The sequence below is a fragment of the Phytophthora infestans genome, genomic scaffold (assembly GCF_000142945.1).
Source record: "Phytophthora infestans T30-4 supercont1.9 genomic scaffold, whole genome shotgun sequence".
NCBI classification, from domain to species: Eukaryota; Oomycota; class Peronosporomycetes; order Peronosporales; family Peronosporaceae; genus Phytophthora; species Phytophthora infestans.
The window spans coordinates 895723-919052 of NW_003303750.1; the positions used below are offsets into that span (position 1 = coordinate 895723).

Genomic DNA, 23330 nt, shown 5'->3' on the forward strand with positions numbered 1-23330 from the left:
CTACTGGATTGGTATTTACGCCGACGTGGTGAAACATGTTAGGGCCTGCGAGGACTGCAATACCAGTAAGAGCAAGCCGCAGTTGAGAGGTTACTCGCCGGGAAATGTGGTGTCAGACCATCCATTCCAAGTCGTGTCAATGGAGTTCGTGATTCCCCTTCCTCGAACTCAGCGGGGCAATACTGCACTGCTGCTGTTCCAGGACCACTTCACGGGATTCGTTATCGCTAAAGCTATGAATGACACCGGAGCACTCTAAGTGGCCAAGGTATTTGAGGAATGCGTCTTCAGGCAGTTCAGTGCTCCGTCTCTGATACGGCACGACCGAGATCCAAGGTTTATGAGTGAGGTATTCGAAAAGTTCTCCGAGATGATGCAGTCGAGATCAAGAGCTACGCTGAGTTACCGACCACAAGCCAACGGTCAACAAGAGAGGTCAGTCAAGACAATGGCTCAGACTATACGGGTCTACATGGAAGACCCACTTCAAGCCGACTGGGATGACATCGCCGAGAAGATGGTACACGCTATCAACAACTCAAGAGATTCGACTCGGCGAGAAACCCCTTTTTATCTGGTACATGGCTGGGACGCCAAGTCTACACTCAAGGCTATGACGAGTTCAATACGACGTGGACAGGGACGCCCAGTCAACTCGGCGGACGCAGTCGAGTGGCGCCGAGAAGCGAACTGACAACGAGAAGTGGCACTTCGATTAGCAGCTGAGCTCCAAGTGCGAGAGAAAGCACGACGAGCTCTAGAGCACAACGAAGCGTTGAGCAAGAAGGAGAAAAGATCCATTCCCAACACAGCAGATGACGAAGATGAAGTTGCAGAACCAGGCGATGAATCCACCAAATCATTGTTCAAAAAGGGAGATCAAGTCTGGTTGTTTATGGAGCGAGTCAAGTCGGGCCTGACCAAGAAGTTAGCCCACCGATGACATGGACCATTCAGGGTGAAGAAGAAGGTGGAAGAATTCGCCTATGAATTGGATTGCCCGACAAGAGCGGATATAGGTTCTACCCAATAGTCCATGTATCACGTCTGAAGGCAGTCACCGAACTCGGCAGAAGACCAAAGACGAGACTAATCGCCGACCTCGAAGAGACTCAGCGATTTGACTTTGACGAAGAATTACTGCCTGAAGACAGCTGGGAGCCAGACACAAGTACGAACCAGTATGAAGTCGAAGCAATTCTCGACGATGAGCTACCATTATCCACGAGTACGTCACGATCACAACGGAAGTTTAAAGTTTAGTGGGTCGGCTACGATGAGCCTACTTAGGAACCACTGTCGAATTTGTCATGTGGAGGTCTCCTGTTTGACTATCTACGACAGAAGAAGCGTGAAAACCGTCTGCAAATGGTGCAAGTTGCAGATGAGGATTAACAGCTATTGCACCAAAAGTTACCCCAACTCAGCGGACGACACAGGCCAAGTTGAGATAAAATGCTACTGTGTCGAAACTACATATACTGAATAATTACGAAATGAAGTCCTGAACGATACCTACGGGACGCCCAGTCAAAAGAAGAAAACTAAAAAGTTGGCGATCCGGACTCCAAGTGAGTTGAACCCGACGGAGACAGCTGGGAAGAGCTCAGCGGACTCGACGATTAGAGGCGTGGCGTCGTAGCGGACGTCATCCCTTGGGAAACTGCGGAAGGAGATGCAACATCCGCAGCCGTGGCAAGAAGTATCATCGCCGAGCTAGCCAACGGAGCTGAAGCCGAACCAGATGCCTCAGGACCCGACTCGGCTGAAGTGGGTTGAGGCGGATCCGTTCCACTGGGGAGTGGGGTGCCGAACAGATTTATACTCGGAGACGCGCCTCGGAGATTGGGAGAACCCAACCCATCGTCCGTCGAGTCGTCATCAGACGCACTCTCGTCATCTGAGCCGAGCTCACCGATTGAAGACCCAGTGAAGAAATGGATGCCTTGACGATTCAGCCGAGTTGGAGCACCCGGGGCACAGGCAGGAGGCGCTTGTTCGGCAAGATCAAAGTCTTCTTCAATCGCGTTGTCAACAGCCTGAGGATCTATACCGCGCGGAGCGAAAACCAAGAAGGCCACGTTTCGAGCGCACAAAGCAGGTGTTATACGGGTGGACCGCCGGGTCAGTTAGCCACCAAGCCCGCCAGGGCTCGGCTAGATCCACATCATGAGCACATTGGACCCAGTCTCTCCCGAAGGAACCCACGAAAGGTTTAACAGGAGAATAATGGGGGACGGACGGGTCGAAATAAACCTCTGCGTCCACCAGAGGAGCAGGTTCATCGCCGAGTTTCTGAGTGACCGCCGAGTAAAGCTGATCGTAGACAGCGACAACCAAAGATCGCAGAGTGTCACTACGACGCTTGCGTTCACGCTTGTACACCAGCCACAGCTCATACACCTCAGCAAGCTGAGCGGGCGTGGCAGCCGGGTTGACGTCAGGATGGAGACCCATCAACACACTCGACTCCACGATCCAATGAAGGCGCTCATAGCGGGCTACGAAGTAACGGGTGATTTGGCCATCTGTCTGAATGGGCCTCCCCGCCGAGTTCAAGGGAATGTCGCCACGAAGCTTCACCCACATATCTCCAAGAACTTGCATCAAAGTTCGAGGTCGGGTCTGAGAAGCCAAACACCGCCGAGATTCCTCCAGTATCGACGGAGAAAAGAAGAAAGGAAGCTCAGGGAGCATCCGCCGAAGACGCTGACAAGGATGGCTCGGGTCAAAAACGGCCATGAAAGCTCGAATGCCGTCAAGAGAACACGGCGTAGGTGGCACACGACTGTTGCCTCCTACGAGCTCCATCTGCACCCCTCCGCTCAGTGTATCCAATAATGCATTCCAACAACGGGCTGAGCCGAAATGCATGAATGGTACCTCGCGGAGTTGAGCCATATGAAGAGTCAAGCGACAATACTTGGACACCGCTTGCGAGGCTCGAGTCCGTAACGTCGCCAGCGGGAGTGTAAGAGCGCTGGGTAGTGCGACCAAAGCCGGACGTGAAGCAGTCGAACTCGGCTGAGAGAGAATCGATATAACCGGGAGCCTACTCGGCGAAGGAGCAGCCGGAATGGATTGAGCGGAGCTTGATCAGGAGTCAACGGAAGCTGTCGATGCTTGTGGGGTCGGTGCGTCTTGTGATGCTTCTTGTGTTTCTTGTGCTTCTTGGATCGCTTCGACCGATGACCAGTAGGACTCGACGAGGCACGACGTTTGCGATGCTGCTGCTTCCCCGAAGCCGGCGCAGAGGCAGAGCTCGTCCCGTCACCAGAATCCTTTGATGAAGGCCGCGAGGAGTGGCGATCACTCGGCGGCAAGGACTCATCACTCATCTCGTCGTCAGAGCCGAAGATTGTCGCATGAAGGCTCCTCGCTTGGGCAGAACGACGAGCATCTTCGGCCGCTGAGTCAGAAACGGAGGGACTGCCAGCCGAGTTCTCGGATAAAGAAATGGGATCCGAGAACGACCCAGCGGCAGGATTCGTCGAGCCAGTAGACGGTGCAGAACCATCACCAGGCCCTAACACCTCGTCGTCAGATGCGTCGAGGTCCTCAAGCAGCTGAGCAGTCACAGTGCGGGCGGTCGCAGCAGATCTTCGGATATGGCGCCCTGATGGGAACGTCAACACGGCCGAGCTCGCAGGGAGAGACGGCCTGAGGATACTCACAGCCGGAGTCACTAGGTCAGTCGGCGTAGTGGATACGCTCAGACCCCGAGAAGGAGAGACGTGAGAGGATCGGCCAGAAGACGACTGGGAGCGCCCAACCACCGTTGACACGACGCTGAGCGGTGCACTTGACTGGGGCAACCCAGCGTAGATGGGCGAAGTCGAGCCTGGGGCACAAATGCTCGTAGCCGGGACAGGCAGCGAAGCCACGACATCGGATGAAGATATCGGCGGTGGGCGAGTAGCCGCGATTGACGAAGTCACCGGAGGACCAGAAGACGAAGAACCCGCCGAAGTCGTTGAAGCAACCGCAGGAACGGTGTCGGCGGGCAGCTCAGGCAACTCAAACTCGAATTCAGCCTCGCTCGAAGCGTCATCGTCGTCTTCAGAGCGAGCAGAGACAGCAGGCTGAGTAGCAGAACTCAGCTGAAGGTGACGAACCTTCTTCCGCCGAGTCCGACGACGGGACTTTCCAGAGCGAGGCCTTCCTCCATCGGATACGGTAGCTTGAGGAGAACTTAAGTGCAAAAGGGCACTGATAGCCTCGTGTCCATCCTCCCCGGGGAAGTGGACAAGCGTACGGTTGAGGCGGATGCGGCGCCGGTGGGCGATGACGAGGACCTGCAGCTGTGGGAGACTTGGGGTTGGCATAACGCCGAAGCCGCTGAGTCGAAGTCAAGTTCGCCAAAGGCGTACGGTGAAGCTGGGCAAGAGTCGGCTCAGCCTGGCTCGTAGCCGCCGCTGAGCTGACTGGAGCCTCCGCAGAGTCTGCCAATGAAGTCACCGAAGACGCTTGACTAGCTGAGGGAGCCACACTAGGACCGATAACGGAACTCGCTACTGGAGCGTCTCGGCGAGGATGGACAATCAACTCCAATCGCCGAGTTTCACCAGCTGGGATATTGAGAACCTCAGGGAAGCGAGACGCCAAGACACGACACAGCCGAGCGTTAAGGAGAAGGTCGGACGGATCAAGTCCAGGAACCTGCAATCCACCGCCAGCAGCAGCAGCCATGTGAGGGTCGTGCATCGGAATAATACCATTCCGACGGATGAGCCGCTTCTGTCGCAAGATCACAGCCCGCTGCTCAGCGATCACCGACTGAGCGTGCCGCAAAGGTTGAGTGCCGGTGGAGCTATACAACCGCACCGACTCCTGCAGTTGCTCGAAGTGCTTGGAAGCGATGCCCTGTAGAGTGACAAACGCCGCATCCCTCTCGGAAATGGATCGGAGAAGGACGTCGATCTCAGCGTCTCGATCCAAGACTTGCTGATGGTGGAGCTGAGCTTGACCCAACGCAGCGTCAACCTTGCTCTGCTCAGCTGCGATAGCCCGAGCAAGTTTTGCCTCACTCAGAGCTACAGCTTTTCGCAGTGAAGCAAGGAGATTAGCCGACTGCGCGGCAGCAGCCTCCAATCGAGACACTTGCTGTTGAGCCGACGAGAGCTGAGTTGACAAGTCGACGTTGCTGAGAGCAAGCGAGTCCAGTCGCCGAGTCAGTGCGCGGTTCTCCTCCTGAACAGCTTGATTGTCAGCTCGGAGATCGCCAATGATCTGTGGATAATCAAGAGCGGCGTAGTTGCCTTTCAAGATATCCAACCGTTCCCCCGCGGAGGCAGCATGCAAGGTCGCTTGCCGCTGCACGGGATTGGAGGGCTCCACGGAACGAGTAAATCCGTAGGCCATGAGCCTCGCCAAGAAGGTCAATTCTTCTCGGCACTCATACCCTTGCTCGTTTACTCTGGCCATGAGGGAGTCAAGACTCACTGGAGCAGCCGAGCTTGGCTGACTGGTGGCGCCCGAAGTGGTGTCGCCCGGCAAGCTCGGTGGACCAGGAAGGCGTACGCGAGAAGACCCCGCCGACTCCGCGTCAGACTCATGAGAAGTTGTCAGGTCGACCAACCCAGCCTCAGGCCGGTCGCTGACCCCACGAGTACCGACGGGTCGGGAAATCGACTCAGCTGGCACGCCTTCACCTCGACGAGGAGTTGGAGAAGAAGGATGGTGCCGCGAGTGTGCTGGAGTAACAAGCGAGGAGTAAGGAGCTGCCAAGGGAGTGACAGCGGAAGCAACAAACGTACCGAAGAAGGTGGTGGAGAGCCGCGGGACGTCATCAGCCGAGTATGGACCAACGGTGGCAGAACCAAATGAAGGATTAAGACACTCACCAGCTCGGCTCGTATCATAACCGGGGCAGCTGTGGTGTAGGGATTCCCAGATTCGACCACACGCCAACCTACTTTAGGTCAAGAATCGGCTCGGTCTGATAACCCAGAGCTTAGGAGCAAAGGATCACGGTAAGTACTCGGCGATCTGTCCGGATATGCTATCCGGATGGCCGCTGGGCTCAACGGTCGCCGGAACTCAGCTGAAGGGTCGGTAGAGATCCGAAACGACTACATTTCACTAGATATTTGTATAAGAAGCATAGGATTAAATAGGGGGAGCCGAAAGGGCTCCCAGAAGATAACAAAGCAGAATTTTCCTAGTCCAAGACACGTGTACACTTTTCCGGTAAGTCCCTGCATAGGGCTGGATTACGCCTGCCGTCAATACTCGAGAGGCATAGCTTGTAGGGTATTGATTGGTAGCGCCAAGATATTAGGTCGGTCCGGGTAGGACAAAGTCTCGCTACGCGCGAAAGAAAGTCCCGCATACTCAGCGGGCCGGTACGTCGGATAGCCCAGGTGCCGTAACACTTCTAGCTGAGCAGCCTCTGCGCTCGGTGACCTGTAAAAGCGCTCGTGCGCCGTCGTCCATCCTTTGGTGGAGGGCACAGGGTTGTGAACGAGCTCAGCCTATCCAAACTCGGCGGATCCTCGGAAGTGATCTGACTTGATTAGTCGGAACCGAGTGGAAGCGAGCCACTCGTCTGTCCCGGAAGGGCCGGACCGCGAGGGGGCCACCCTCTGCGCAGGCCATACAACCGCCGACCTAACTCGGCGATTCGTTGTGGTTTGTGTAAGGAATCCACATCTGACGGTATTCGTGTGTTCTACTACACCACAGTACGTCAAGTCTAAGGGATCCGTAAAAAGATGTAGTTCTTGACCAAGAAGCAGGCTCCGAAATTCGCGCAACAGGAGAGCGATGCTCAGTAACTCCAGTCGGTTTGCTGGGTAAAGCGTCTGAGCACCATTGCATTTCTTCGACCAGAATACCAGCAGTTTGTCATGCTGCATGATGACGGCTCCGAGCTGTAGTTGTGAAGCGTCTGTGTAGACGTGAAAAGGTTTGCCAGACTCTGGAAATGCCAGCTTCACTGTGCCAGCGAGTGCCTCTGCCTCAAATGCCGTTTGTAGCTCGGTCGTCCATCGAAAAGGTTTTGATGGCGATAGTAGCGCTGTTAGTGGGCTAACCAATGCGGCTCGCTTGGGGATCATGTCGCGATAGTAGTTCACCATGACAAATCGTCGAAGGTCACGACGGTGGCGAGGCGGGGCAATTGCTGTGATAGCTCGCACCTTGTTCGGGATCGGCTCAATGTCAGCCTCACTTAGGCTGTAACCAAGGTAGGCCACCGCATCCGCACAAATCTTACTCTTCTTCGGGTGCAAAGTCAACCCTGCGTCAATGAGGCGCGTAAACACCATCTTCAAATGTTTCATGTGCTGCTCAAACGTTTCCGAGATCACTAAAATATCGTCCAAGTAAACGCGGACGTAGCTTAAGACATTGCCCTCGCAGGACTTCGCTGTCACGTTCGTTCCTCTCAATCAGCTCAAATTGCGCCTCCATACTGGGTAGATCCCAGCCTCGGGACACACGGTGCAGCTCGACTTGCCAGTCCACCGGCATGTCCATCTTGTACATCCTGACGATGTCTGCTTCCGGCACGGCTTCGTTTTCTCCGTGCTCTAAAAATGGAAACATTCGTAGCAGAGTTCTAAATTCTCGGCTGTACTCTTTCACATTTGTCCCCTTTTTCTTCCGCAGTTGCATGAGTTCGTCTATGAGAACACCACACGTTCCTAGAGAACAGTGTCTGGTCGTTAGCTGTCAAAGTGCCATGAGGGTGATGTTTGGTCGGAACTCTGCTTCCTCCCTGAAGATGTCGTTGAAGAATCGCAGGCTCTCGTCAAACAGTAAAACCTGGATATCTTCGGCCATTGCCCATTGATCTCCTTGATCTAGTGTGTAGCCCATGAATGCTTGGAACTCTTGCAACTTCAGCACCCAGGTTAGCCACGTTTCCAGTCTCCGCCGCGGAAAACAGGAACCTTCTTCTTCACCACTGTACCATTTGCCTTGGTCTTGGTAAATGTTATCTCGTCCGTCATGCGGAGTTGTCGGTGACGGGAGATTTGTTCTTCTTGTTGGTCGATGTAGCCACGCTACGGTTATTTGCTAGCAAAATGTCACGTGTTGGTTTGGCTACTTGCTGTGTTTGTAGTAAATTGACAACTGAGTTAGTTAGATGTCGAAGAGGTCCTACGAGTAGTTGCTCCTAGCTCTCCTAGAAGTGGTTGCTACCATTTCTCCTACAATCTACTTGAATGCCCGTACCTCAAGCATATGAATGCTGCACCTGTGGAAGTCCTGCTTCAACTTCCTCTGCCGATGCAGCTTGTATACATCCATGTACTCAATGGTTTCGCTCGCCATTGCATGCTGTTGAATAAGACAGCACGTCAAAGCTGTGCTTCATCACAGAGCGCTGCAAAGGATTTAACGACCTTCGTCTCCAAGCACAGCAACAAGTTCAGTACGACCATTAATGGTGTGGTTGTCGTGCCATGTGGGTGGAGCGGGTGATGCATTTAAATCCTCCCAAAGTTACGGGATACGTCTTGGACGGTGAGGTCACGACCTCAGGGGTCACGCCTGATAAATTCGTTAACGTTTTTATCTTCCGGCGCCGGTTTTAGTGAGGTTGGCGAAGCATTCTTGGATCTTTGTGACGAGGACAAGAAGTGTAGCTCTCATTTCAAGAAGAAAGGCTTGAAAGCAACAGTGCAGCAGTTACTGGCCAGGTTCGATAGGAATCCTACTTCGGCTTGTGATAAGCAGGGTTTAGAGAAAGGGTATCTGTCACTAGGTCTTTGGGAATACTTCTAACAGGATGGAGCTCGAGGACGGTCGTTCCACCACTTATTTAGGGATTACTTCAACGTTTTCTGGTGTATTTGCTTATTCAGCAAAATTAACAGTAGCGCGCTCGCTGCGTTTGCCCGGCCCGAGGAACTCTTCGATTTGTGAAGAAAACCGATGTCAATATTCTATTTTAATGTGACTGGTGTTAAAACTATAAATAAAAACGTTAGAAAAAGTCAATTAAAAATGTTCGGTATAAATGCATTTCAACTTTAGTATTGTCCAAATGGATGGCATGTGAGTTGAAGGGAAGAAAAACTCTGAGCTACTTTTAGAATGTAGGGTAGCTACTGTCCTATTTTGACTACATGTAATAAGAAGCTGGTTGCTCAATGCTGTAAAAGGCGCGGCAGTCCCGTAACATTAGAGCGAGGACTACGCAAAGTTTTAGCTGTAAGGTGACATTTGTATGTTACAAAAATGTATTCGTTCTTCATCTTCGCGAAAATTCAATAACACATATCCTTTGATCTTCCAGGTACTGTTCTGTAAACTCACATCAAATATAGTAAAGTGTATAACTCAGTCTGCTACGCTTGTGCCTGTTCTTGGCTCTCAACGGGAGCAGGAGCCAACGACTTAATGAGGTCAAACATCATCGCCTGTTGTTGCTGGATTGTCGCGAGTAGTTGTGCGTGTTGCTCTTGCTGAACTTGTTGCTGTTCGTGATGCAGTTTCTCCAGTCGTGCCACCTGTTGCTCCGAATGACGTTTCTGCGCAGCCAGCTCCCGCTCCATCTTGCGTTCCATCAACTCTAGACGACGTTGAGCCATCCGCTCTCGCTCCTGCACTAGATCAGGGAGTGCGATATTCAAAGCTACAGGGTTTGGCTGGACAGAGGGCGACGATTCTGCGGCCACTACCGGCAAATTGCTCTTCCCTTTGTCATACTCCTCCGTCTGCTTCGTCACCTCGGCGAGCAACGCGCATTTCGTGTCGAACTCGTCATCTGTGCCCGATTTCCTTAATGCCATGGTATTGTCCGCCTTGAAGTGACTCAAGAGCAGACTCAACCTCGCCTGACACGCGCCCGCTGTTTTGTCCAATCGGAACGACTCTTCCCGTCGCAAGTTCTGCGTCACTTGCTGCCATCCGTCCATCACGTACGGGAATGTCCATGGCTTGATAGCCAGCACGTGTGTCAGCAGCAAAATGTCGTCGGACGAGACGAAGTGGGAGCGGTTGCCAGCAACAGTTGCGACCTTCTTCCTGGCCGGCTCGGCAAGCTCTGTATCTAGAACGAAGTTGTTAGAAACCTGCTCTTCAATCGTTTGCTCTGTAACTGTCTGTAGAGTTGCCGCCTCCGTAGCCGCACGTTTCAACTGCGACCGATGTAGGCCGTGTCTCTTCTTGAAGCGATGCACCCAGGCCACCGACACGCTCTCTTGGCTGCCTCGCGTGCGTTTGAGAATCTCGTTAGCTTTGGTCCATAGCTCCGAGTCGCTCAGTATCCCTCCACTACTGTCCAGTTGTTTGAGGTCCACGCCCAACTGCGTCGCCCGTGCCACGATGAACGCGTACAGTTCCTGCTCCATGTCTGGGTAGCGGCCACTCTGGAAGCGTGTGGCCTCCGGGTTGGCGCATACTTCTTCGGGTGCGCGCACGATGTGACCCACAGTAGAGCGTGCTACCCACTGACCGAACGTCGCATACGCCCACTCACGTAGCTGCTCCTGCGTCAGCTCTGGGTGTAGCTGGTGGTGGCGCCGGAGCCGATTCTTATCGGCGATGGTCAAGTGATGGCGACTGCGAGAGGTTGACATGACGCTATGCTGTTGAGTCGGTCCGAGAGCACAAAGGAGAAGTGCTCTTACGCCACAGAACCGAGATATAGAAATGCGTTGAGCTCCAAAAATGCTGCACAGCTGTCAAAGATGTATCCATTTCTAATTAACACCATCGAGTCCATGTGGCACAAGGAGCTACGATGGATGCGGCACGTTGTGCGTGCACAGGACCAGGAGTTGCGTTTAGACCGCTGGCTGCGGCATCAGTTCCCTACGCTTCCGCAAAGCTTCGTACAGACGCAGTTACGCAAGCGTAAAATCCGTTTGCAGTCCGCAACAGCTTCGAATTTAGAGGCGACTCGGGCCAATTCGCTGCTGCGCGAAGGCTCCGTGGTGGCCATCGATGCGCACCTCTTCCTCTCCAAACTGCAGCCACTAGTAGTGCAGCAAGTAGAACAAGACATAGCGACACGACAACATCTAACTACGGCACAGGACAAGAGGCTGCTGCAACTGAAGCGATGCGTTGTGTACCAAGACGCGCAGTTTGTGGTGCTCAACAAACCTCACGGACTGGCTGTGCAGGACGGCTCGACGCTGACTGAATCACTGGCACTCTACTTGCCGTGGATTGCAGAAGTCTTGGGTAATAGCCACAAAATTCAACAGGAAGAGGAGACGCAGCAACAACTCAGACTGGTGCATCGACTGGATAAAGAGACGTCGGGTGTGCTGGTGTTAGCGCGCTCTCGTCTCGCAGCTGCCAAGTTCTCTAAGCTACTACGCAATGGCGCTGTATATAAGACATATGAGGCGCTGGTTGCATCAAGTTTAAAACCAAGTGCTGGCTACTCGAGCTTGAAGAAGTTTGAAGGTCGAAGCCTTAAACTTCCTGTGGATGGCAAACCGGCACATACACTTGTAGAGCAGGTATGGAGACAGAATCGCCATACTCAGCCAGCAGGTACATGGGTACAGCTCCGCCCACACACCGGCCGCAAGCACCAGCTACGCGTACACTGCGCTCAAGAGCTTGGAATGCCGATCGTAGGGGACACAAAGTATCAAGGACATTTAGCTGACCGACTGTATCTACACGCAACGCGCATTCGGTTCCATGACCCATTTACTCCCGGGAAATTCATCGACGTATCTTGCAAGATGCAACAATGAAAACGATGTTTAAAACTTCAAAATAAAAAAAAAACATCTGACATATCAGTTGCACGTTAGTCCTTTTTAGAGTGCGCTGCAACTGATTTAATGAGGTCCAGCATCATTGCTTGCTGTTGCTGAATAGTTGCCAACAGCTGCGCGTGTTGGTTCTGCTGGGCTTCCAGTTGTGCGCGTTGCAAACGCTCAAGTTGCCGCACTTGTTCATCCGCATATCGTCGCTGTTCAGCCAACTCCCGCTCCATCTTGATCTCAAGTAATTCCAAGCGGCGTTGGCCATCCCTATCGGCTTCCCCTGTTGCCTCTGCAACAGCGATGGCAGCTGCCACTTCGCCCACCTTGGCAACAGCCGCGTCGTGTTGCGTAACATTAAACGACGGTGTGGGCTCTCCTCTCCGCTTACGGAGATCTTCCTGGAACTCCTCAAAAGCTGATATCTTGGCCTGCACTTCGGCCAAGAGTTCTCGTTTGCGTTCATACTCTTGCGAAGTGCCGGATTTACGCAATGCTATACTATTTCCAGCTCGCAAATGATCGAGTAGCAGCACGACGCGAGCTTGACAAGCTCCTGCTGTTTTATCCAAGTTAAAGTTTGAATGCTGTCGTAATTGACGACAAACTTCTTGCCATCCGTCCATTATTTGCGGATAGGCCCACGGTTTGGTCTCCAAAACTTGAGAAAGTAACAGAATGTCATCAGCCGACACAAATTGCTTCCTACCTGCCAACTTCGGTGACGTTGACGCAACCTTTTTCGGTGCTGGGATTAATGATAACTCATCTTCTACTTCAGTTCCATCGCTCTCGTCTCTGGTTCGTTTCGAAGAGCTTTGTTTCTCTCTATCTTGCTCCAACAGAGCTATATTTTTCGCCGTGACGACTGTCTCTACAAGATCGGACGTTATAGCGACAGTGTTCTCCACTTCTGTGTGCATTTTCACAGTTCTCTGAGATCGATGGAGGCCATGACGCTTTTTAAATCTCTGTACCCAACCCAGTGACACAGACTGGGAGGGTCCTCTAATCCGAGTGAGGATCTCGTTGGCTTTAGTCCATAGTCGACCTTCACTGAGGATGGGTTGGTCGTCTCGGAGCAGCTCTTCGCTCTGCTCTTCGCTCTGTTTGATCATGATATATTCGTATAGTTCGGCTTCCATCTCGGGATAGCGACCGCTCTGGATACGTTTTGCTGTCGGGTTGGCACACAGTTCTTCGGGCATACTGGCAATTTTGCCAATGGTGGAGCGTCCAATCCACTTGCCGAAGTTGTCGTGCACCCATTCGCGAAGCTGCTCCTGCGTCAACTCGGGCCGCTCGCGGTGGTGTGCGCGGAGCTGGTTCTTCTCCTGGATGGTCAAGTGATGACGCGCTATTGCCATGTTGCAAAGATGCAAGACCTCTCTTACGCTCTCGGACGGAAGAAAAAATTGCTCTGGAAGTTGCGGGAACGAGTGATTGGTCGTTTGTATTAAGAAAAGGTTTTGTGCCCATATGTTGCTCAAAGCGAAAAGGGTCGCCAACTGTCTTTCAGACGATCTAAGAACATATGACGCATAAGTGTAAGCAATACTTGAAAGGTCGTAAGTGCTCGACATTGTCACGTATAGTATCGTCCTCCGTGGCGATGACTTCAGCATCACCAGCCTCAAAAACTACCCGCCAAGCGCAAACCCAAGCTCAAACTGACACATTCTTGCTTGAAGATGAACGTTGCGAACGGGCCTACCAGCGCCGCAAAACTAAATTCCAAGCATTATTGCAGCAACAAGACTGTTGCGGAGAGCGCATCTTTGTTCTTAGTGACGACAAGCCTTGGAAAATCTTTAGAAACGCCAACACTACTGAAGGAAGACTGCAACGACGCAGACTGATCTTCGAGCGTTGCAGGAACTTCCCCGCGTTGCATCAAGCGTGCATCGATGGTGACCGAGAGCGAGTCCGCAGTCTTTTAAACACTCCAGGCGTGTGTGCCCTAGAGCACGACGCCTGTGGACGCATCGCACTGCACCACGCTGTTATTAACGAGCAGCTTACGATCGCAAAGAAAATGCTGCGACGCCGAGATGGCAAGCTGCAAGCTCATGTTCGAGACAACTCGAACCGTACCGCACTTCACTACGTACTGGAGAAAATGGAGACCTTAGCTCGACGTCATAAAAAATTAAAATCTCCAGCGTTAGTCACGATAGAAATGAGAATTGAGAACAAAAGGTATCGACGACTATGGACGCTGGCTGATCGAATGCTAACGATGATCAATAGGACGGTGTTAGAAACCTGTGAGGGGAATAGCGAGAGTATTAAAGTGCTGGATATGCGTTCTCGTGGAGATGCGTGGGATGTTTGTCGCTCTGGGGACTTAGAACGGTTAGAAACGATTGGTAAAGTTTTTGGGTGCCTCAAAAATGATTGGGAATTGAGTGAGTTGAAGCGGACGTTGTTGCACGAAGCTTGCGAGAACCAACAGCTTCAAGTTGTGAATTATCTAATATCGACGATGGAAATACCAGTACTAATGCAGGATACTTCGGGCTGTACTGCGTTGCATTGTGCTGCTCGTCGAGGGTTTCTCGACGTCTGTCAGATGCTCCTTAGCATGTCACCAAATGGTTACAACTATCAGTTAGATGACAATACAGAAGAGCTGGTGCTTGTTCAAGATAGTCGCGGAAGAACGGCGTTGCATTGGTGTCTTTTAGGGTCGTACGATCCGTTCGCACGTCGGCAACTTGCTGTGTTCTTAGGGCAGTCGTGTCCAGCTGTACTGCATATCAGCGACCAAGACGGTGTATCGCCACTTCACCTGGCCATCTGGAGAGGAGAAATAGAAGTGGTACAAGAATTCATTACGTTAGGTGCGAACGTATGTGCTGCTGTCATTTTATCCGACACTAAAGAAGCAGAGAAAGCGTCTTGGGCACCTTGTGGCATTGTCTTCCAACGTCGCTGTCTTCGTCAGATAGAGAGTGATGTACGTACTCGTACTGACGAAAATATTTCTAAAATTCAAACGCTTGACTGGAAACTACAATATCCGATGTGGCATTGGACACAACGATCAAATCAAAGACGCTCTACGTTAAACAAACCATGTGTCGGAAACAAGGAAGACGAGCGCAGCAATAGCGAGCCAATTGACACGGAAGAATTAGGATGCCGGAAATATGGCGGAAGCTGTCGGCGCTGTAAGGATACACATTCCAAAACGACCCAAATTTCTCGCAACTTCCAGATACTGCCTGCTTTGTTGCTCGCACTTCGAATGTGTGCGTTGAAATTGGACTGTGGGTCAATGCTGGAACGTCGAGTGGCGATTGTGGATCTACTTCTCGTGAATGGAGCAAATCCTGATAATCAGGATGGGGGAATTGTTACAGATAGTACTAATCGATTGAACTCCTTCAATCCATCAGCACTAAGTGAAGGTCTTCGATCCTCGCTCCGATGTTCGCAAATAATTCCAATGCTGCGTCAATATGGAGCTGAAGACGTTAGTATTCACAGTATTATGCAGTGGCTTTCAGCCTCTTCAACTGCTAGTAACCAAGCTGAGTTGGTACTATCCCAGTTGCTTGACTTCGATAATGTTACAAGCAGCGCCGAGTTTGTAACGATGCTTTTCTACCAGAAACATTTTGTCACATTGTGCGAGTTGTGGTCCATCAAAGCGCATATGACTTGCGGTTCTCCGTGGAAATGTATCCATGAAGCATTAGTATCTTGGAGTGAACCGAGGAAAAGACCTATCGGAGTTGGAAATCTTGACGTTAAACACCTAAAGTTCTTATGCAGATTGGTGCATCCGAGTGGAAATATTTTTACTGGTAAAGGTGATATTCTGCATGATCGTTGCGCTTGGGAGCTTTTCGAGTATTGTGTGGAAATGTTTCTAAAGCAGCGAGATGAAGATCGTTTTAACACAAGCAATGTAACATTGCGGGAACCGACCTTACTACTTTGTATTCAGACACTATTCAAGCACTGGGAGCGCAACGACGATACGGATGAACGGACTCGGTCCAAGGCTAAGCAATGGCTTAAACCGTCAATACTGCGAGGCTACTTCGACTGTGCCTTAGTTCTCCTCGAAACGCTGCATCGATTTGGTGACACCAGTGCCTTATTGGATAAAGTGTTCGAGGTATACTCCTCCGCAATAAACACTCGATCAGGTGAGCAGTTGCTTCACCACCGAGAATTTTTGATCGTGTGTGTTGAGAATCTGCTGACGTCAACAACTGGGCAACAAATGAAAGCACCAGTTGCCTCTACTCGATCAGTCGTGCACATGTGCGCAAACAATTTGCCGTTCGTACTTATCGAAAACTGTGTCAATACTGTTTTCACTAGTGCACTGACAGCGATGAAATCTACTCGTGTGGGAGGGAAAACCATGATGCAGTGGGTGCTAGTGCATGAGCGATGCGATATCCTTCGGTTGTTGCTTAAGGGTACTTCACCTGGAACCGAGCGTGCTTTGTTGTGGGCTGCGTTTGTGGCTGCATCTACAGCAAATATGTTCCTTGAAGCGAGCAGTTGTGGAGCATTTTTGTTATCATTTTATCTGGAGGATCTACAATCACATATCAAAGTGAGCGAGAGGAAGAATTTACTGATGATATTGATTGTGAAAAGGGCAATCCCGACCGACTCAGCTGAACTGTTGGAACGCTTGCTGAAGCTTTGGGGAAGTGAAAAAGAGCAGTTCGGAAACTTTATAAAAGAAGCAGCTGTACTACACACAATTGCACGTTGGAACGCTATTCGAGTTGCCGATTTTTGCCTGACTGAACAAAGTTCGAGTAAGTTTCAAGTTTATCAAGTAAAGTGGCTGCAGGTATTTAACGAAGAATCTCAACTTCGTCACGAACTGGATGAATGCACCCCGCTGGAACTTTGTCGCATGCTTGGCTACAATCACTTGTACAAATTGCTAGCTTGTCGGCTGCAACCAAGTCTTCCAACAGATGATGTCGTGGAGGCTAACACTACTGAATCAATGTTAAGCAGCGCGAATAATTCAAAGGCGCACGGTCAGGTGGGTCTTCTACGAAGTATCATCATCATCAACGAAGATTTAATTGCACGCGGGAAGGTAGAAGAATGTTTCAAAGGATACCATCGCAATGTTACAATTCAGAATCCGTGGGTGTCTGCAGTGACACAGAACCAGGTTTCACGCCTGCAAGCAATATCTCTAAGCTCTTATCCCGACATATCCTTGCGAACATTAGTCCTCGCAGCAATCAATGCCTCGTCATTGAAGGTATTGCAGTGGATTTTAGAAGCGAATGCTCCCATTGCGACTCAATTATCAGACGATGACGCCATCGAGTGTCTGTATGCCACAGCCAAACATCCAGGCGACGTGTACGCCGAGATGACTTTACTCTTGCTGGAACATCAACTCAGTCCTGGACGTTTATCCGGGGATGGCATCGGTATTCCTTTACTGCATCGTGCGGCGTGTTTCTCCAACACAATGCTAGCTACCGGTATCATGTCATTGCTACTTGAAAGACCGGATTGCGACGTCAATGCACTCGACGCCTTCGGAAACACTGCCGTATCGTATGCCATTGCAGCTGGATCTATTCGCAACGCGTGTTTCCTTCTTAAGAATCCAAAGTGTCGATTGGAGGCGGAGTACGAAGGCCAGTCGTGTTTCTACTATGCGCTTCATCTCCTTCCCTCTTTCGCGTGGCGCATAATCGCTCGTGAACTGTTAGTAACTAAGCGAGATCGTGCATTTCTTCATTGTGACGCTGGTAACAAAACTTGTGGCTGCAAAGGATACGAAGGTGAAGACCAAGACGGAGATTTGTATCGTCAGTGTAACTTTTGCAGTCATGAATCTACGAGTCACCGGATAGTGCCACTTCCGTCGTGGTTTCGAGATCAATACGACACGTACGTCACTGTGTCTTCGACCTGCAAACGCCCATCTTCCAGCGCGGATGAGCATGACGACAGTGAGAGTGAAATGCCTCGACAATATTTAGCGGACAGCTACGACGTTGCCACTGACGAAGATGAAGAAACAGTACTTGAAAACGACCGTGGACGTTTAAACGTTCAGCTACTGAAGCGACTAACGGTACTCCAGTATGGCGACATCCTTCAGGCTAACGGACTTAGTGGTACCGTTGCTGTCGATGTTCAGATAGCGGAAGAAACAGTCATCGACAGTGTTAACAGCAAGAACGGCGAGCTGACTTCGCATGCTTCCAAAAAAGAGCCTGAAATGTCAGACTGTGTGACGTTTGATGCACAAGATTTGCAACAAATTGCAGATCAATACTTGGAACTCGAGGGTGAAGGTGTTCATCGTCGTGGTAGGAAGTTTACGGGCCCCTGGTGGCTACAGCAGGAGATTGGGAGCGTACATTCCTCGCAGTGTCTCTGCCAATTGCCTGTATTTGCCACCAGACCGAGTCAACTTGTGCAAATTGCACTTTGTCGATGGCTACGCCGCCTAGCTCTCGCCCACATGCGCTCAACAGGTACGAACGAAACGGAGCGTGCGATCATCGCGTTGGCTGCCGTTCAACCGGCGTTTGAGCACTGGCGTGACGTTGCAAGGCTCGATAAAGAATCCGTTGCCAAAACCCTACCGCTGTTGCCAAGCAGCGTGTTGCTTCACTGGCGATACGGCAAACAGCTTATGGCTTTGCAACGCTGGAAAAACTTCCGGACGAGCCCTGAAGTTGCGCACCAGCGACTGGAAACTCGACTGGAACTTGTTGCCGCCGAAATGCGACGCAATCGTTTCCTCACATTGCAGCAACGTCATCGGCAACTTGTGAAAGCAACTCGAAGCCTCAACGTGACAAGATAAAAGTAGTACAGTAATAAAATGTGTGCAAGAGGTCGTTCAATATTACTTTCAGTGCCACTTTTGTCACCTCTGTTACTACTATTACTGTCAAAACATGCAAGACCTGTGTGGTCTTCCGCGTCCATTGCTAACCTATAGGTCGTCCATCTCGAACACATCTCCATAGCGATGGACGTGCTCTTCTTGCTCTGGACCATTCATGTCTTCGTGATCGATCTCCGTGTCTGCAGATGACTCAGATCTGTTCTTGAGTTGAGCTGTCCTTCCGTCCAGGTGGTCGCTGGCTTGAGCGCTAATGTTAAGCGATTCGCGTGACTCGAAGGACAGTTTGTAGTTCCAGAACTCATCCCACAGTCTGGCCTCGCACTGTGATGCGCTCAAACTCTCATGTTTCATGTCTGCCGCGCTGTGGCGACGCTGAGCTTCGTGCTGTGGAATTGGCATAGGAGGCGAACACGGCATGAGCGGACAGGCTCCAGTAGTGAAGGACGCCGCTCTGCGTGCGAGTCTCCGTTGACTGAAGAGCCAATAGGACGAGTTCTCGTCGTATTCGTCCTCAGACGTCGTCATCTTGGGCAGCGGATCTGTCACAAAGCGGGGAGGCAACAAACCTCTCTTCTGGAGCTCTTGCTTCTCGAGCTGAACCGCTTGTTTAAGGTCCATCTGGAAGCCATGGCTTAGCCCGTGGCTCATGGGCTTGACAGGGCGACTGCCATTGCTTCGACTGCGCTGCATGGGCGGGCGAGCCGCAGAGTCTTTCGTGCGCTTGGGGATCGGATGCATGACGCTGGTGGCCATGAACGCAATTTAAATCTTAACGGAGCTTTTGGGTTTCTGAAGTTTCGACACTAACTTCAATGTGGGAAGCTTAAAATGGGGAGAGCTGCGACTTGGACGTGGGTTTTCAAGGTGTGCGCTCTTGTAGACGTTGATTGGAGCTCTAGCCTGCCGATTGCTATGTGAGAGCTTGTCGGGAAGACGTCAGTGTCAGCGAGACGCGTCTTTGGTGCTTCTTTTTATTGCGGCTGTTTGCGTGGCTAAGAATGACTTGGGTTTACTATGGTGAAATGAAAATCTTGATGGATTCATCGAAAGCAGCGTCAGACTTCTGGAACTGTCGCCCCAAGCAGACTGACAACACACTGTGGGATAAAAGGAGTTGCCAAAATCCTTGATGTCTTACTCGGATCTTTTTCAATTTTTTTTTGAGAAAAGGCGCATTTTTGGGTGTGCTGATTGGCGGCAACTTTTCGACTTTCTGTGAGCAGCACGTGAAAATGCAGCAAATCACCCAGGAAAACGGTTTGTAATTCTTAAGTGTAACGTGTAAACTTCAATTGACACACTCTGGGTAAGGACGCATAAATTTATTTATTATTAACGAGCAGTACGTAAAACAGTTGTCAGCTGCTGATTCAGCACCAGTCACAATCGCACCTTTCCACCATTTTCGCATGGATTGTTGGGCAAGCTCTGTTTGCCAGGTAATCCTCACGATTGGGTTGCTGACGCTTGACTCTGGGCCAGAGTCATCCGCCAGAGTCTGGCGGATGCAAGTTGGCTGCTGGTATCCTTTTCGGGTCAAGTGGCTTACAAAACTTAAGCTTGTTGGAGCTAAGGGTGCTGTCACCCAGAATCTTACAAATATTAGTTGTGAGCAATTCAAGTACAATTGTTACACCGAAGGACGTGTGCGGGATTCGCCACGCTTTTCCGACGTTGGTCAGATCACTGTTGGAACTTGGTGCTGGGGCAAAAATCATTACTGTGATGTGTAGATGGAATGCGTGGCGAGTCTGCGCTGCGATCCAAAGCGCTTCGAACGAATCCGCACGACCAAGCTCCAAACGGATTGGGACCGACGTACCGTCTTCATCAACTCCAAACGGATTTCGGAACAACAGCACACTATATTTTAGTGCAATCAAAGCGCTCATTGGGTCCCAAAAATCAAGACGAAATCAGTTGAAGAGTATTGCAAAACTTTGTAGGGGCAATCCTAGTACCACTGGCAGCTCCATCGATACTGGGAGGCTGTAGCCTTATCCTGCAAATAGATCTTTTGAAAAAGAATCTTTATTTTTTCTTTTAAGAAATGAACAAAGCAACTTTCCAACACTCTCTTCAACTGCAAATACGGCTCTGCAAACATCTTCACGCTGTGCTATCGGAAATGCTCCGCTTTGCATGAAACTATTTTCACGACAACTTCAGTTCCACCAGATAATTTTACGATTCCTTCTTCAGAACAGCAAACAATCATTGCTTCAGCCTACGTTGACCAATGTTATTGTACCTACCGAACATAATGCTTGTCTTTATGCAAAAATTAATATTTAGAGTGAAAATATTTACGTACCAGCAAATTGGTACCATTCTGACGTAACGGCTTGATCCAAAAAAGGCAACACTCGTCACTTAGTCACACCTCGACAATGGATCAGCACTACGACGAGCTGTACAAAGGTCTGCAATGCCCAGTTGAGTGTATATTTCATAACCATCGCTACTCACTCCATGCATTGGTCTTCTTTGTGAAACTCTATGTAGTGGTGCTGGTGGGCGACCCTGGTGTAGGCAAGACCAACCTCCTCGCCACCTTTCTCGCCGACGAAGCCGCCAACGAGCAAGGAATCTCTCGCAGTTTCTCCGCCGTACGCAAGGCCACAATTGGTGTCGAGTTCGCAACTGCCATCGTGCGCCACCCCAATGGCAAGCGCATCAAGGCGCAGATCTGGGACACTGGTAAGCTGACTGAAGAATCTTATCTCGCTCTCGCGTGCCTAACGTTGCTATCGTCAGCTGGACAGGAGCGTTATCGTGCAATCACAAGCTCGTAAGGGATAATTTTAAGCTCTTTGTCACCAATATTTTAAATTCTGATAAGCGTTTGATTCGTTGTGGAAGGCACTATCGACGAGCAGCGGGAGCGCTCGTGGTGTTTGATGTGACCAACCGCGAGACCTTCAACAACGCACAAGAGCACTGGCTTAAAGAGCTCAAGGCTGCCGCAGGTTTAAGTAGTACGTTATCGAGTTGCGTCATGTTTGTGGGGAACAAGGTGGACTTGGAGTCGTCCCACGTGCTTCAAGACCCTAAATACGTGGACCAGGAACTCCACGAGTCGACAGCTGCAACGCTAGGACTCATGCACCACCGTGCATCCGCCAAGACTTGCCACAATGTGCGTCGAGCATTTGAAGATCTCGTGATGGCCATCTACAACGCTGATAAAAACAAACAGCAGAGGACCGACGTAGCGCCCGTTATCCAACTCGAACAGACATCCAAGTCAACCATCCCAAGCAACACGAAGCCTACCAAATGCTGCTAAGTACGAATCCTGACCAGAAATTTTGGTTATCAGTTTTCCTGTGCAGGATTCTCAGTATCCTCGCTTTTCATTGCGAGAGATTACGTAGACAATAGGCAAACAAGTTCATGACATTGGAGCTAGAATAATGACTAGAATTGCTGTTGTGTGTCTACAACTTACTCAAGCGACCACGACTGCGTTTGGCAATGCCAGTATACAAAGGGTCAATGTGTTCTTCCTCCGTTGTGGCATCTCCTATCGGCTTTCCATCCGGCGATATGAAGAGCGCTCCCACACGTTCACCGTTGACAATGCGCAGAAGGACTCCTGGCTCGGCCTTGGCAACTACAGCAGCACGGACAGCGCCACTGTCCACCGCTCTGATGCACGAGTGCACCTTATCGTTCTGACCCATAGACGACACTCGTGACTCAGGCACGATGAACGTCTTGTCGCCAGGCTTAAAGCGCGAGATGAGCTTTCGATCTTCTCCTGAAGGTGACGAGGCCGTGTAGATGCCGTCAACATCAGTAATAATTACCATAAGATCCACTTGCATCTCTTGAGCAAAGAGTGACGCAAGCGAGTCATTATCCCACGCCATCTTTTCCCCACTAAGTAAAGGCGCCGTTCGACGTGTGATGACGTCGTTCTCGTTAATTACGGGAATTATTCCCACATCCAACAGTGTACCCAAAGTCTTTTTGAGATTTTCACGTACTTGAGGCTCTCGGAAATCCGCATCAGACGCCAATATTTGGGAACAGTTCAAATGGTACTGAGAAAACAACATCTCGTAGAGACTCTGGAGTCCACTCTGACCCGCCGCAGCACAGGCTTTCTCATAGAATTCCACGTTATCCTCCACTTGGCCTCCAAGATGAGACTGCATCGACCCCGATAGTAGGTACTGACGCCGTAATACCATTTTGCCAATAGTGATCGAGCCGCTTGATACGAGGATGATGTTGTGGCCACGCATGTGCAAAATTGCGATCTGTTCCACAATGTTGCCGATCTGCCCCATGGCCAGAAGACCTTCAGGCGAATGGACGATCTCCGTCCCAATCTTGATGAGGATGGTGCGAGCACGACGCAAGTCTCTTCCGAATTCCCGCATCTCGGGCGACGTGAGGGAATCGATCATGGTCCACGGAAGTGGCAAAAACTGGAATGCAAAACCTTTTTGTGTTTTGCACGATTAGATGAGCAAAATGATGGGAAGGAGTCAGATCTGAGGCGCTGATTGATTGGTACAAATTGGAGCGGCGACTTAAGTACGATCTAGACCAAACACAAATTTGTAAAAGAAAATAAAGTCGGAATTCACAATCAGCTTATCCAGTAAAAAAAACGAACGCTACATATACAGGTTGTGGTAGCCTCACATGCCACCTTAGATCGTCACTCACCCGTGATACCCAGCGTTTGTCCGCCAGCTTTTGCGACGAATATCCGACGAACCCGTCAGCATCAATGTCTCGTACTGGACGTACTGCTTATAGTC

At 50.7% G+C, this 23330-nt stretch overlaps 8 protein-coding genes across 8 annotated transcripts; 4 read left to right on the forward strand and 4 right to left on the reverse strand.

Moving 5' to 3' along the window:
* Nucleotides 1-9299: 9299 nt before the first annotated feature.
* PITG_05825 (uncharacterized protein) lies at nucleotides 9300-10557 on the reverse strand (the record flags this gene model as incomplete). The annotated part of the gene is made up of 1 exon (XM_002998021.1): nucleotides 9300-10557. The coding sequence occupies one exon, from the start codon at nucleotides 10530-10532 to the stop codon at nucleotides 9300-9302; it is 1233 nt and encodes a 410-aa protein (XP_002998067.1).
* A 119-nt stretch (nucleotides 10558-10676) lies between these two features.
* Nucleotides 10677-11421, forward strand: PITG_05826 (uncharacterized protein; the record flags this gene model as incomplete). The annotated part of the gene is made up of 3 exons (XM_002998022.1): nucleotides 10677-11135; nucleotides 11181-11315; nucleotides 11371-11421. The coding sequence occupies 3 exons, from the start codon at nucleotides 10677-10679 to the stop codon at nucleotides 11419-11421; spliced, it is 645 nt and encodes a 214-aa protein (XP_002998068.1).
* A 304-nt stretch (nucleotides 11422-11725) lies between these two features.
* PITG_05827 (uncharacterized protein) lies at nucleotides 11726-13048 on the reverse strand (the record flags this gene model as incomplete). Its single annotated transcript, XM_002998023.1, has 2 exons — nucleotides 11726-12382; nucleotides 12611-13048. 2 exons carry the CDS (start codon nucleotides 13046-13048, stop codon nucleotides 11726-11728), a joined length of 1095 nt encoding a protein of 364 aa, XP_002998069.1.
* An 812-nt stretch (nucleotides 13049-13860) lies between these two features.
* Nucleotides 13861-14300, forward strand: PITG_05828 (uncharacterized protein; the record flags this gene model as incomplete). Its single annotated transcript, XM_002998024.1, has 2 exons — nucleotides 13861-14248; nucleotides 14293-14300. 2 exons carry the CDS (start codon nucleotides 13861-13863, stop codon nucleotides 14298-14300), a joined length of 396 nt encoding a protein of 131 aa, XP_002998070.1.
* A 2368-nt stretch (nucleotides 14301-16668) lies between these two features.
* Nucleotides 16669-17836, forward strand: PITG_05829 (uncharacterized protein; the record flags this gene model as incomplete). Its single annotated transcript, XM_002998025.1, has 3 exons — nucleotides 16669-16707; nucleotides 16945-17579; nucleotides 17833-17836. The coding sequence occupies 3 exons, from the start codon at nucleotides 16669-16671 to the stop codon at nucleotides 17834-17836; spliced, it is 678 nt and encodes a 225-aa protein (XP_002998071.1).
* Nucleotides 17837-18639: 803 nt separating this feature from the next.
* Nucleotides 18640-19363, reverse strand: PITG_05830 (uncharacterized protein; the record flags this gene model as incomplete). The annotated part of the gene is made up of 1 exon (XM_002998026.1): nucleotides 18640-19363. One exon carries the CDS (start codon nucleotides 19303-19305, stop codon nucleotides 18640-18642), a length of 666 nt encoding a protein of 221 aa, XP_002998072.1.
* Nucleotides 19364-20290: 927 nt separating this feature from the next.
* Nucleotides 20291-21347, forward strand: PITG_05831 (uncharacterized protein; the record flags this gene model as incomplete). The annotated part of the gene is made up of 3 exons (XM_002998027.1): nucleotides 20291-20471; nucleotides 21058-21252; nucleotides 21310-21347. The coding sequence occupies 3 exons, from the start codon at nucleotides 20291-20293 to the stop codon at nucleotides 21345-21347; spliced, it is 414 nt and encodes a 137-aa protein (XP_002998073.1).
* A 645-nt stretch (nucleotides 21348-21992) lies between these two features.
* PITG_05832 (delta-1-pyrroline-5-carboxylate synthetase, putative) lies at nucleotides 21993-22943 on the reverse strand (the record flags this gene model as incomplete). Its single annotated transcript, XM_002998028.1, has 2 exons — nucleotides 21993-22253; nucleotides 22350-22943. 2 exons carry the CDS (start codon nucleotides 22941-22943, stop codon nucleotides 21993-21995), a joined length of 855 nt encoding a protein of 284 aa, XP_002998074.1.
* Nucleotides 22944-23330: the final 387 nt, after the last annotated feature.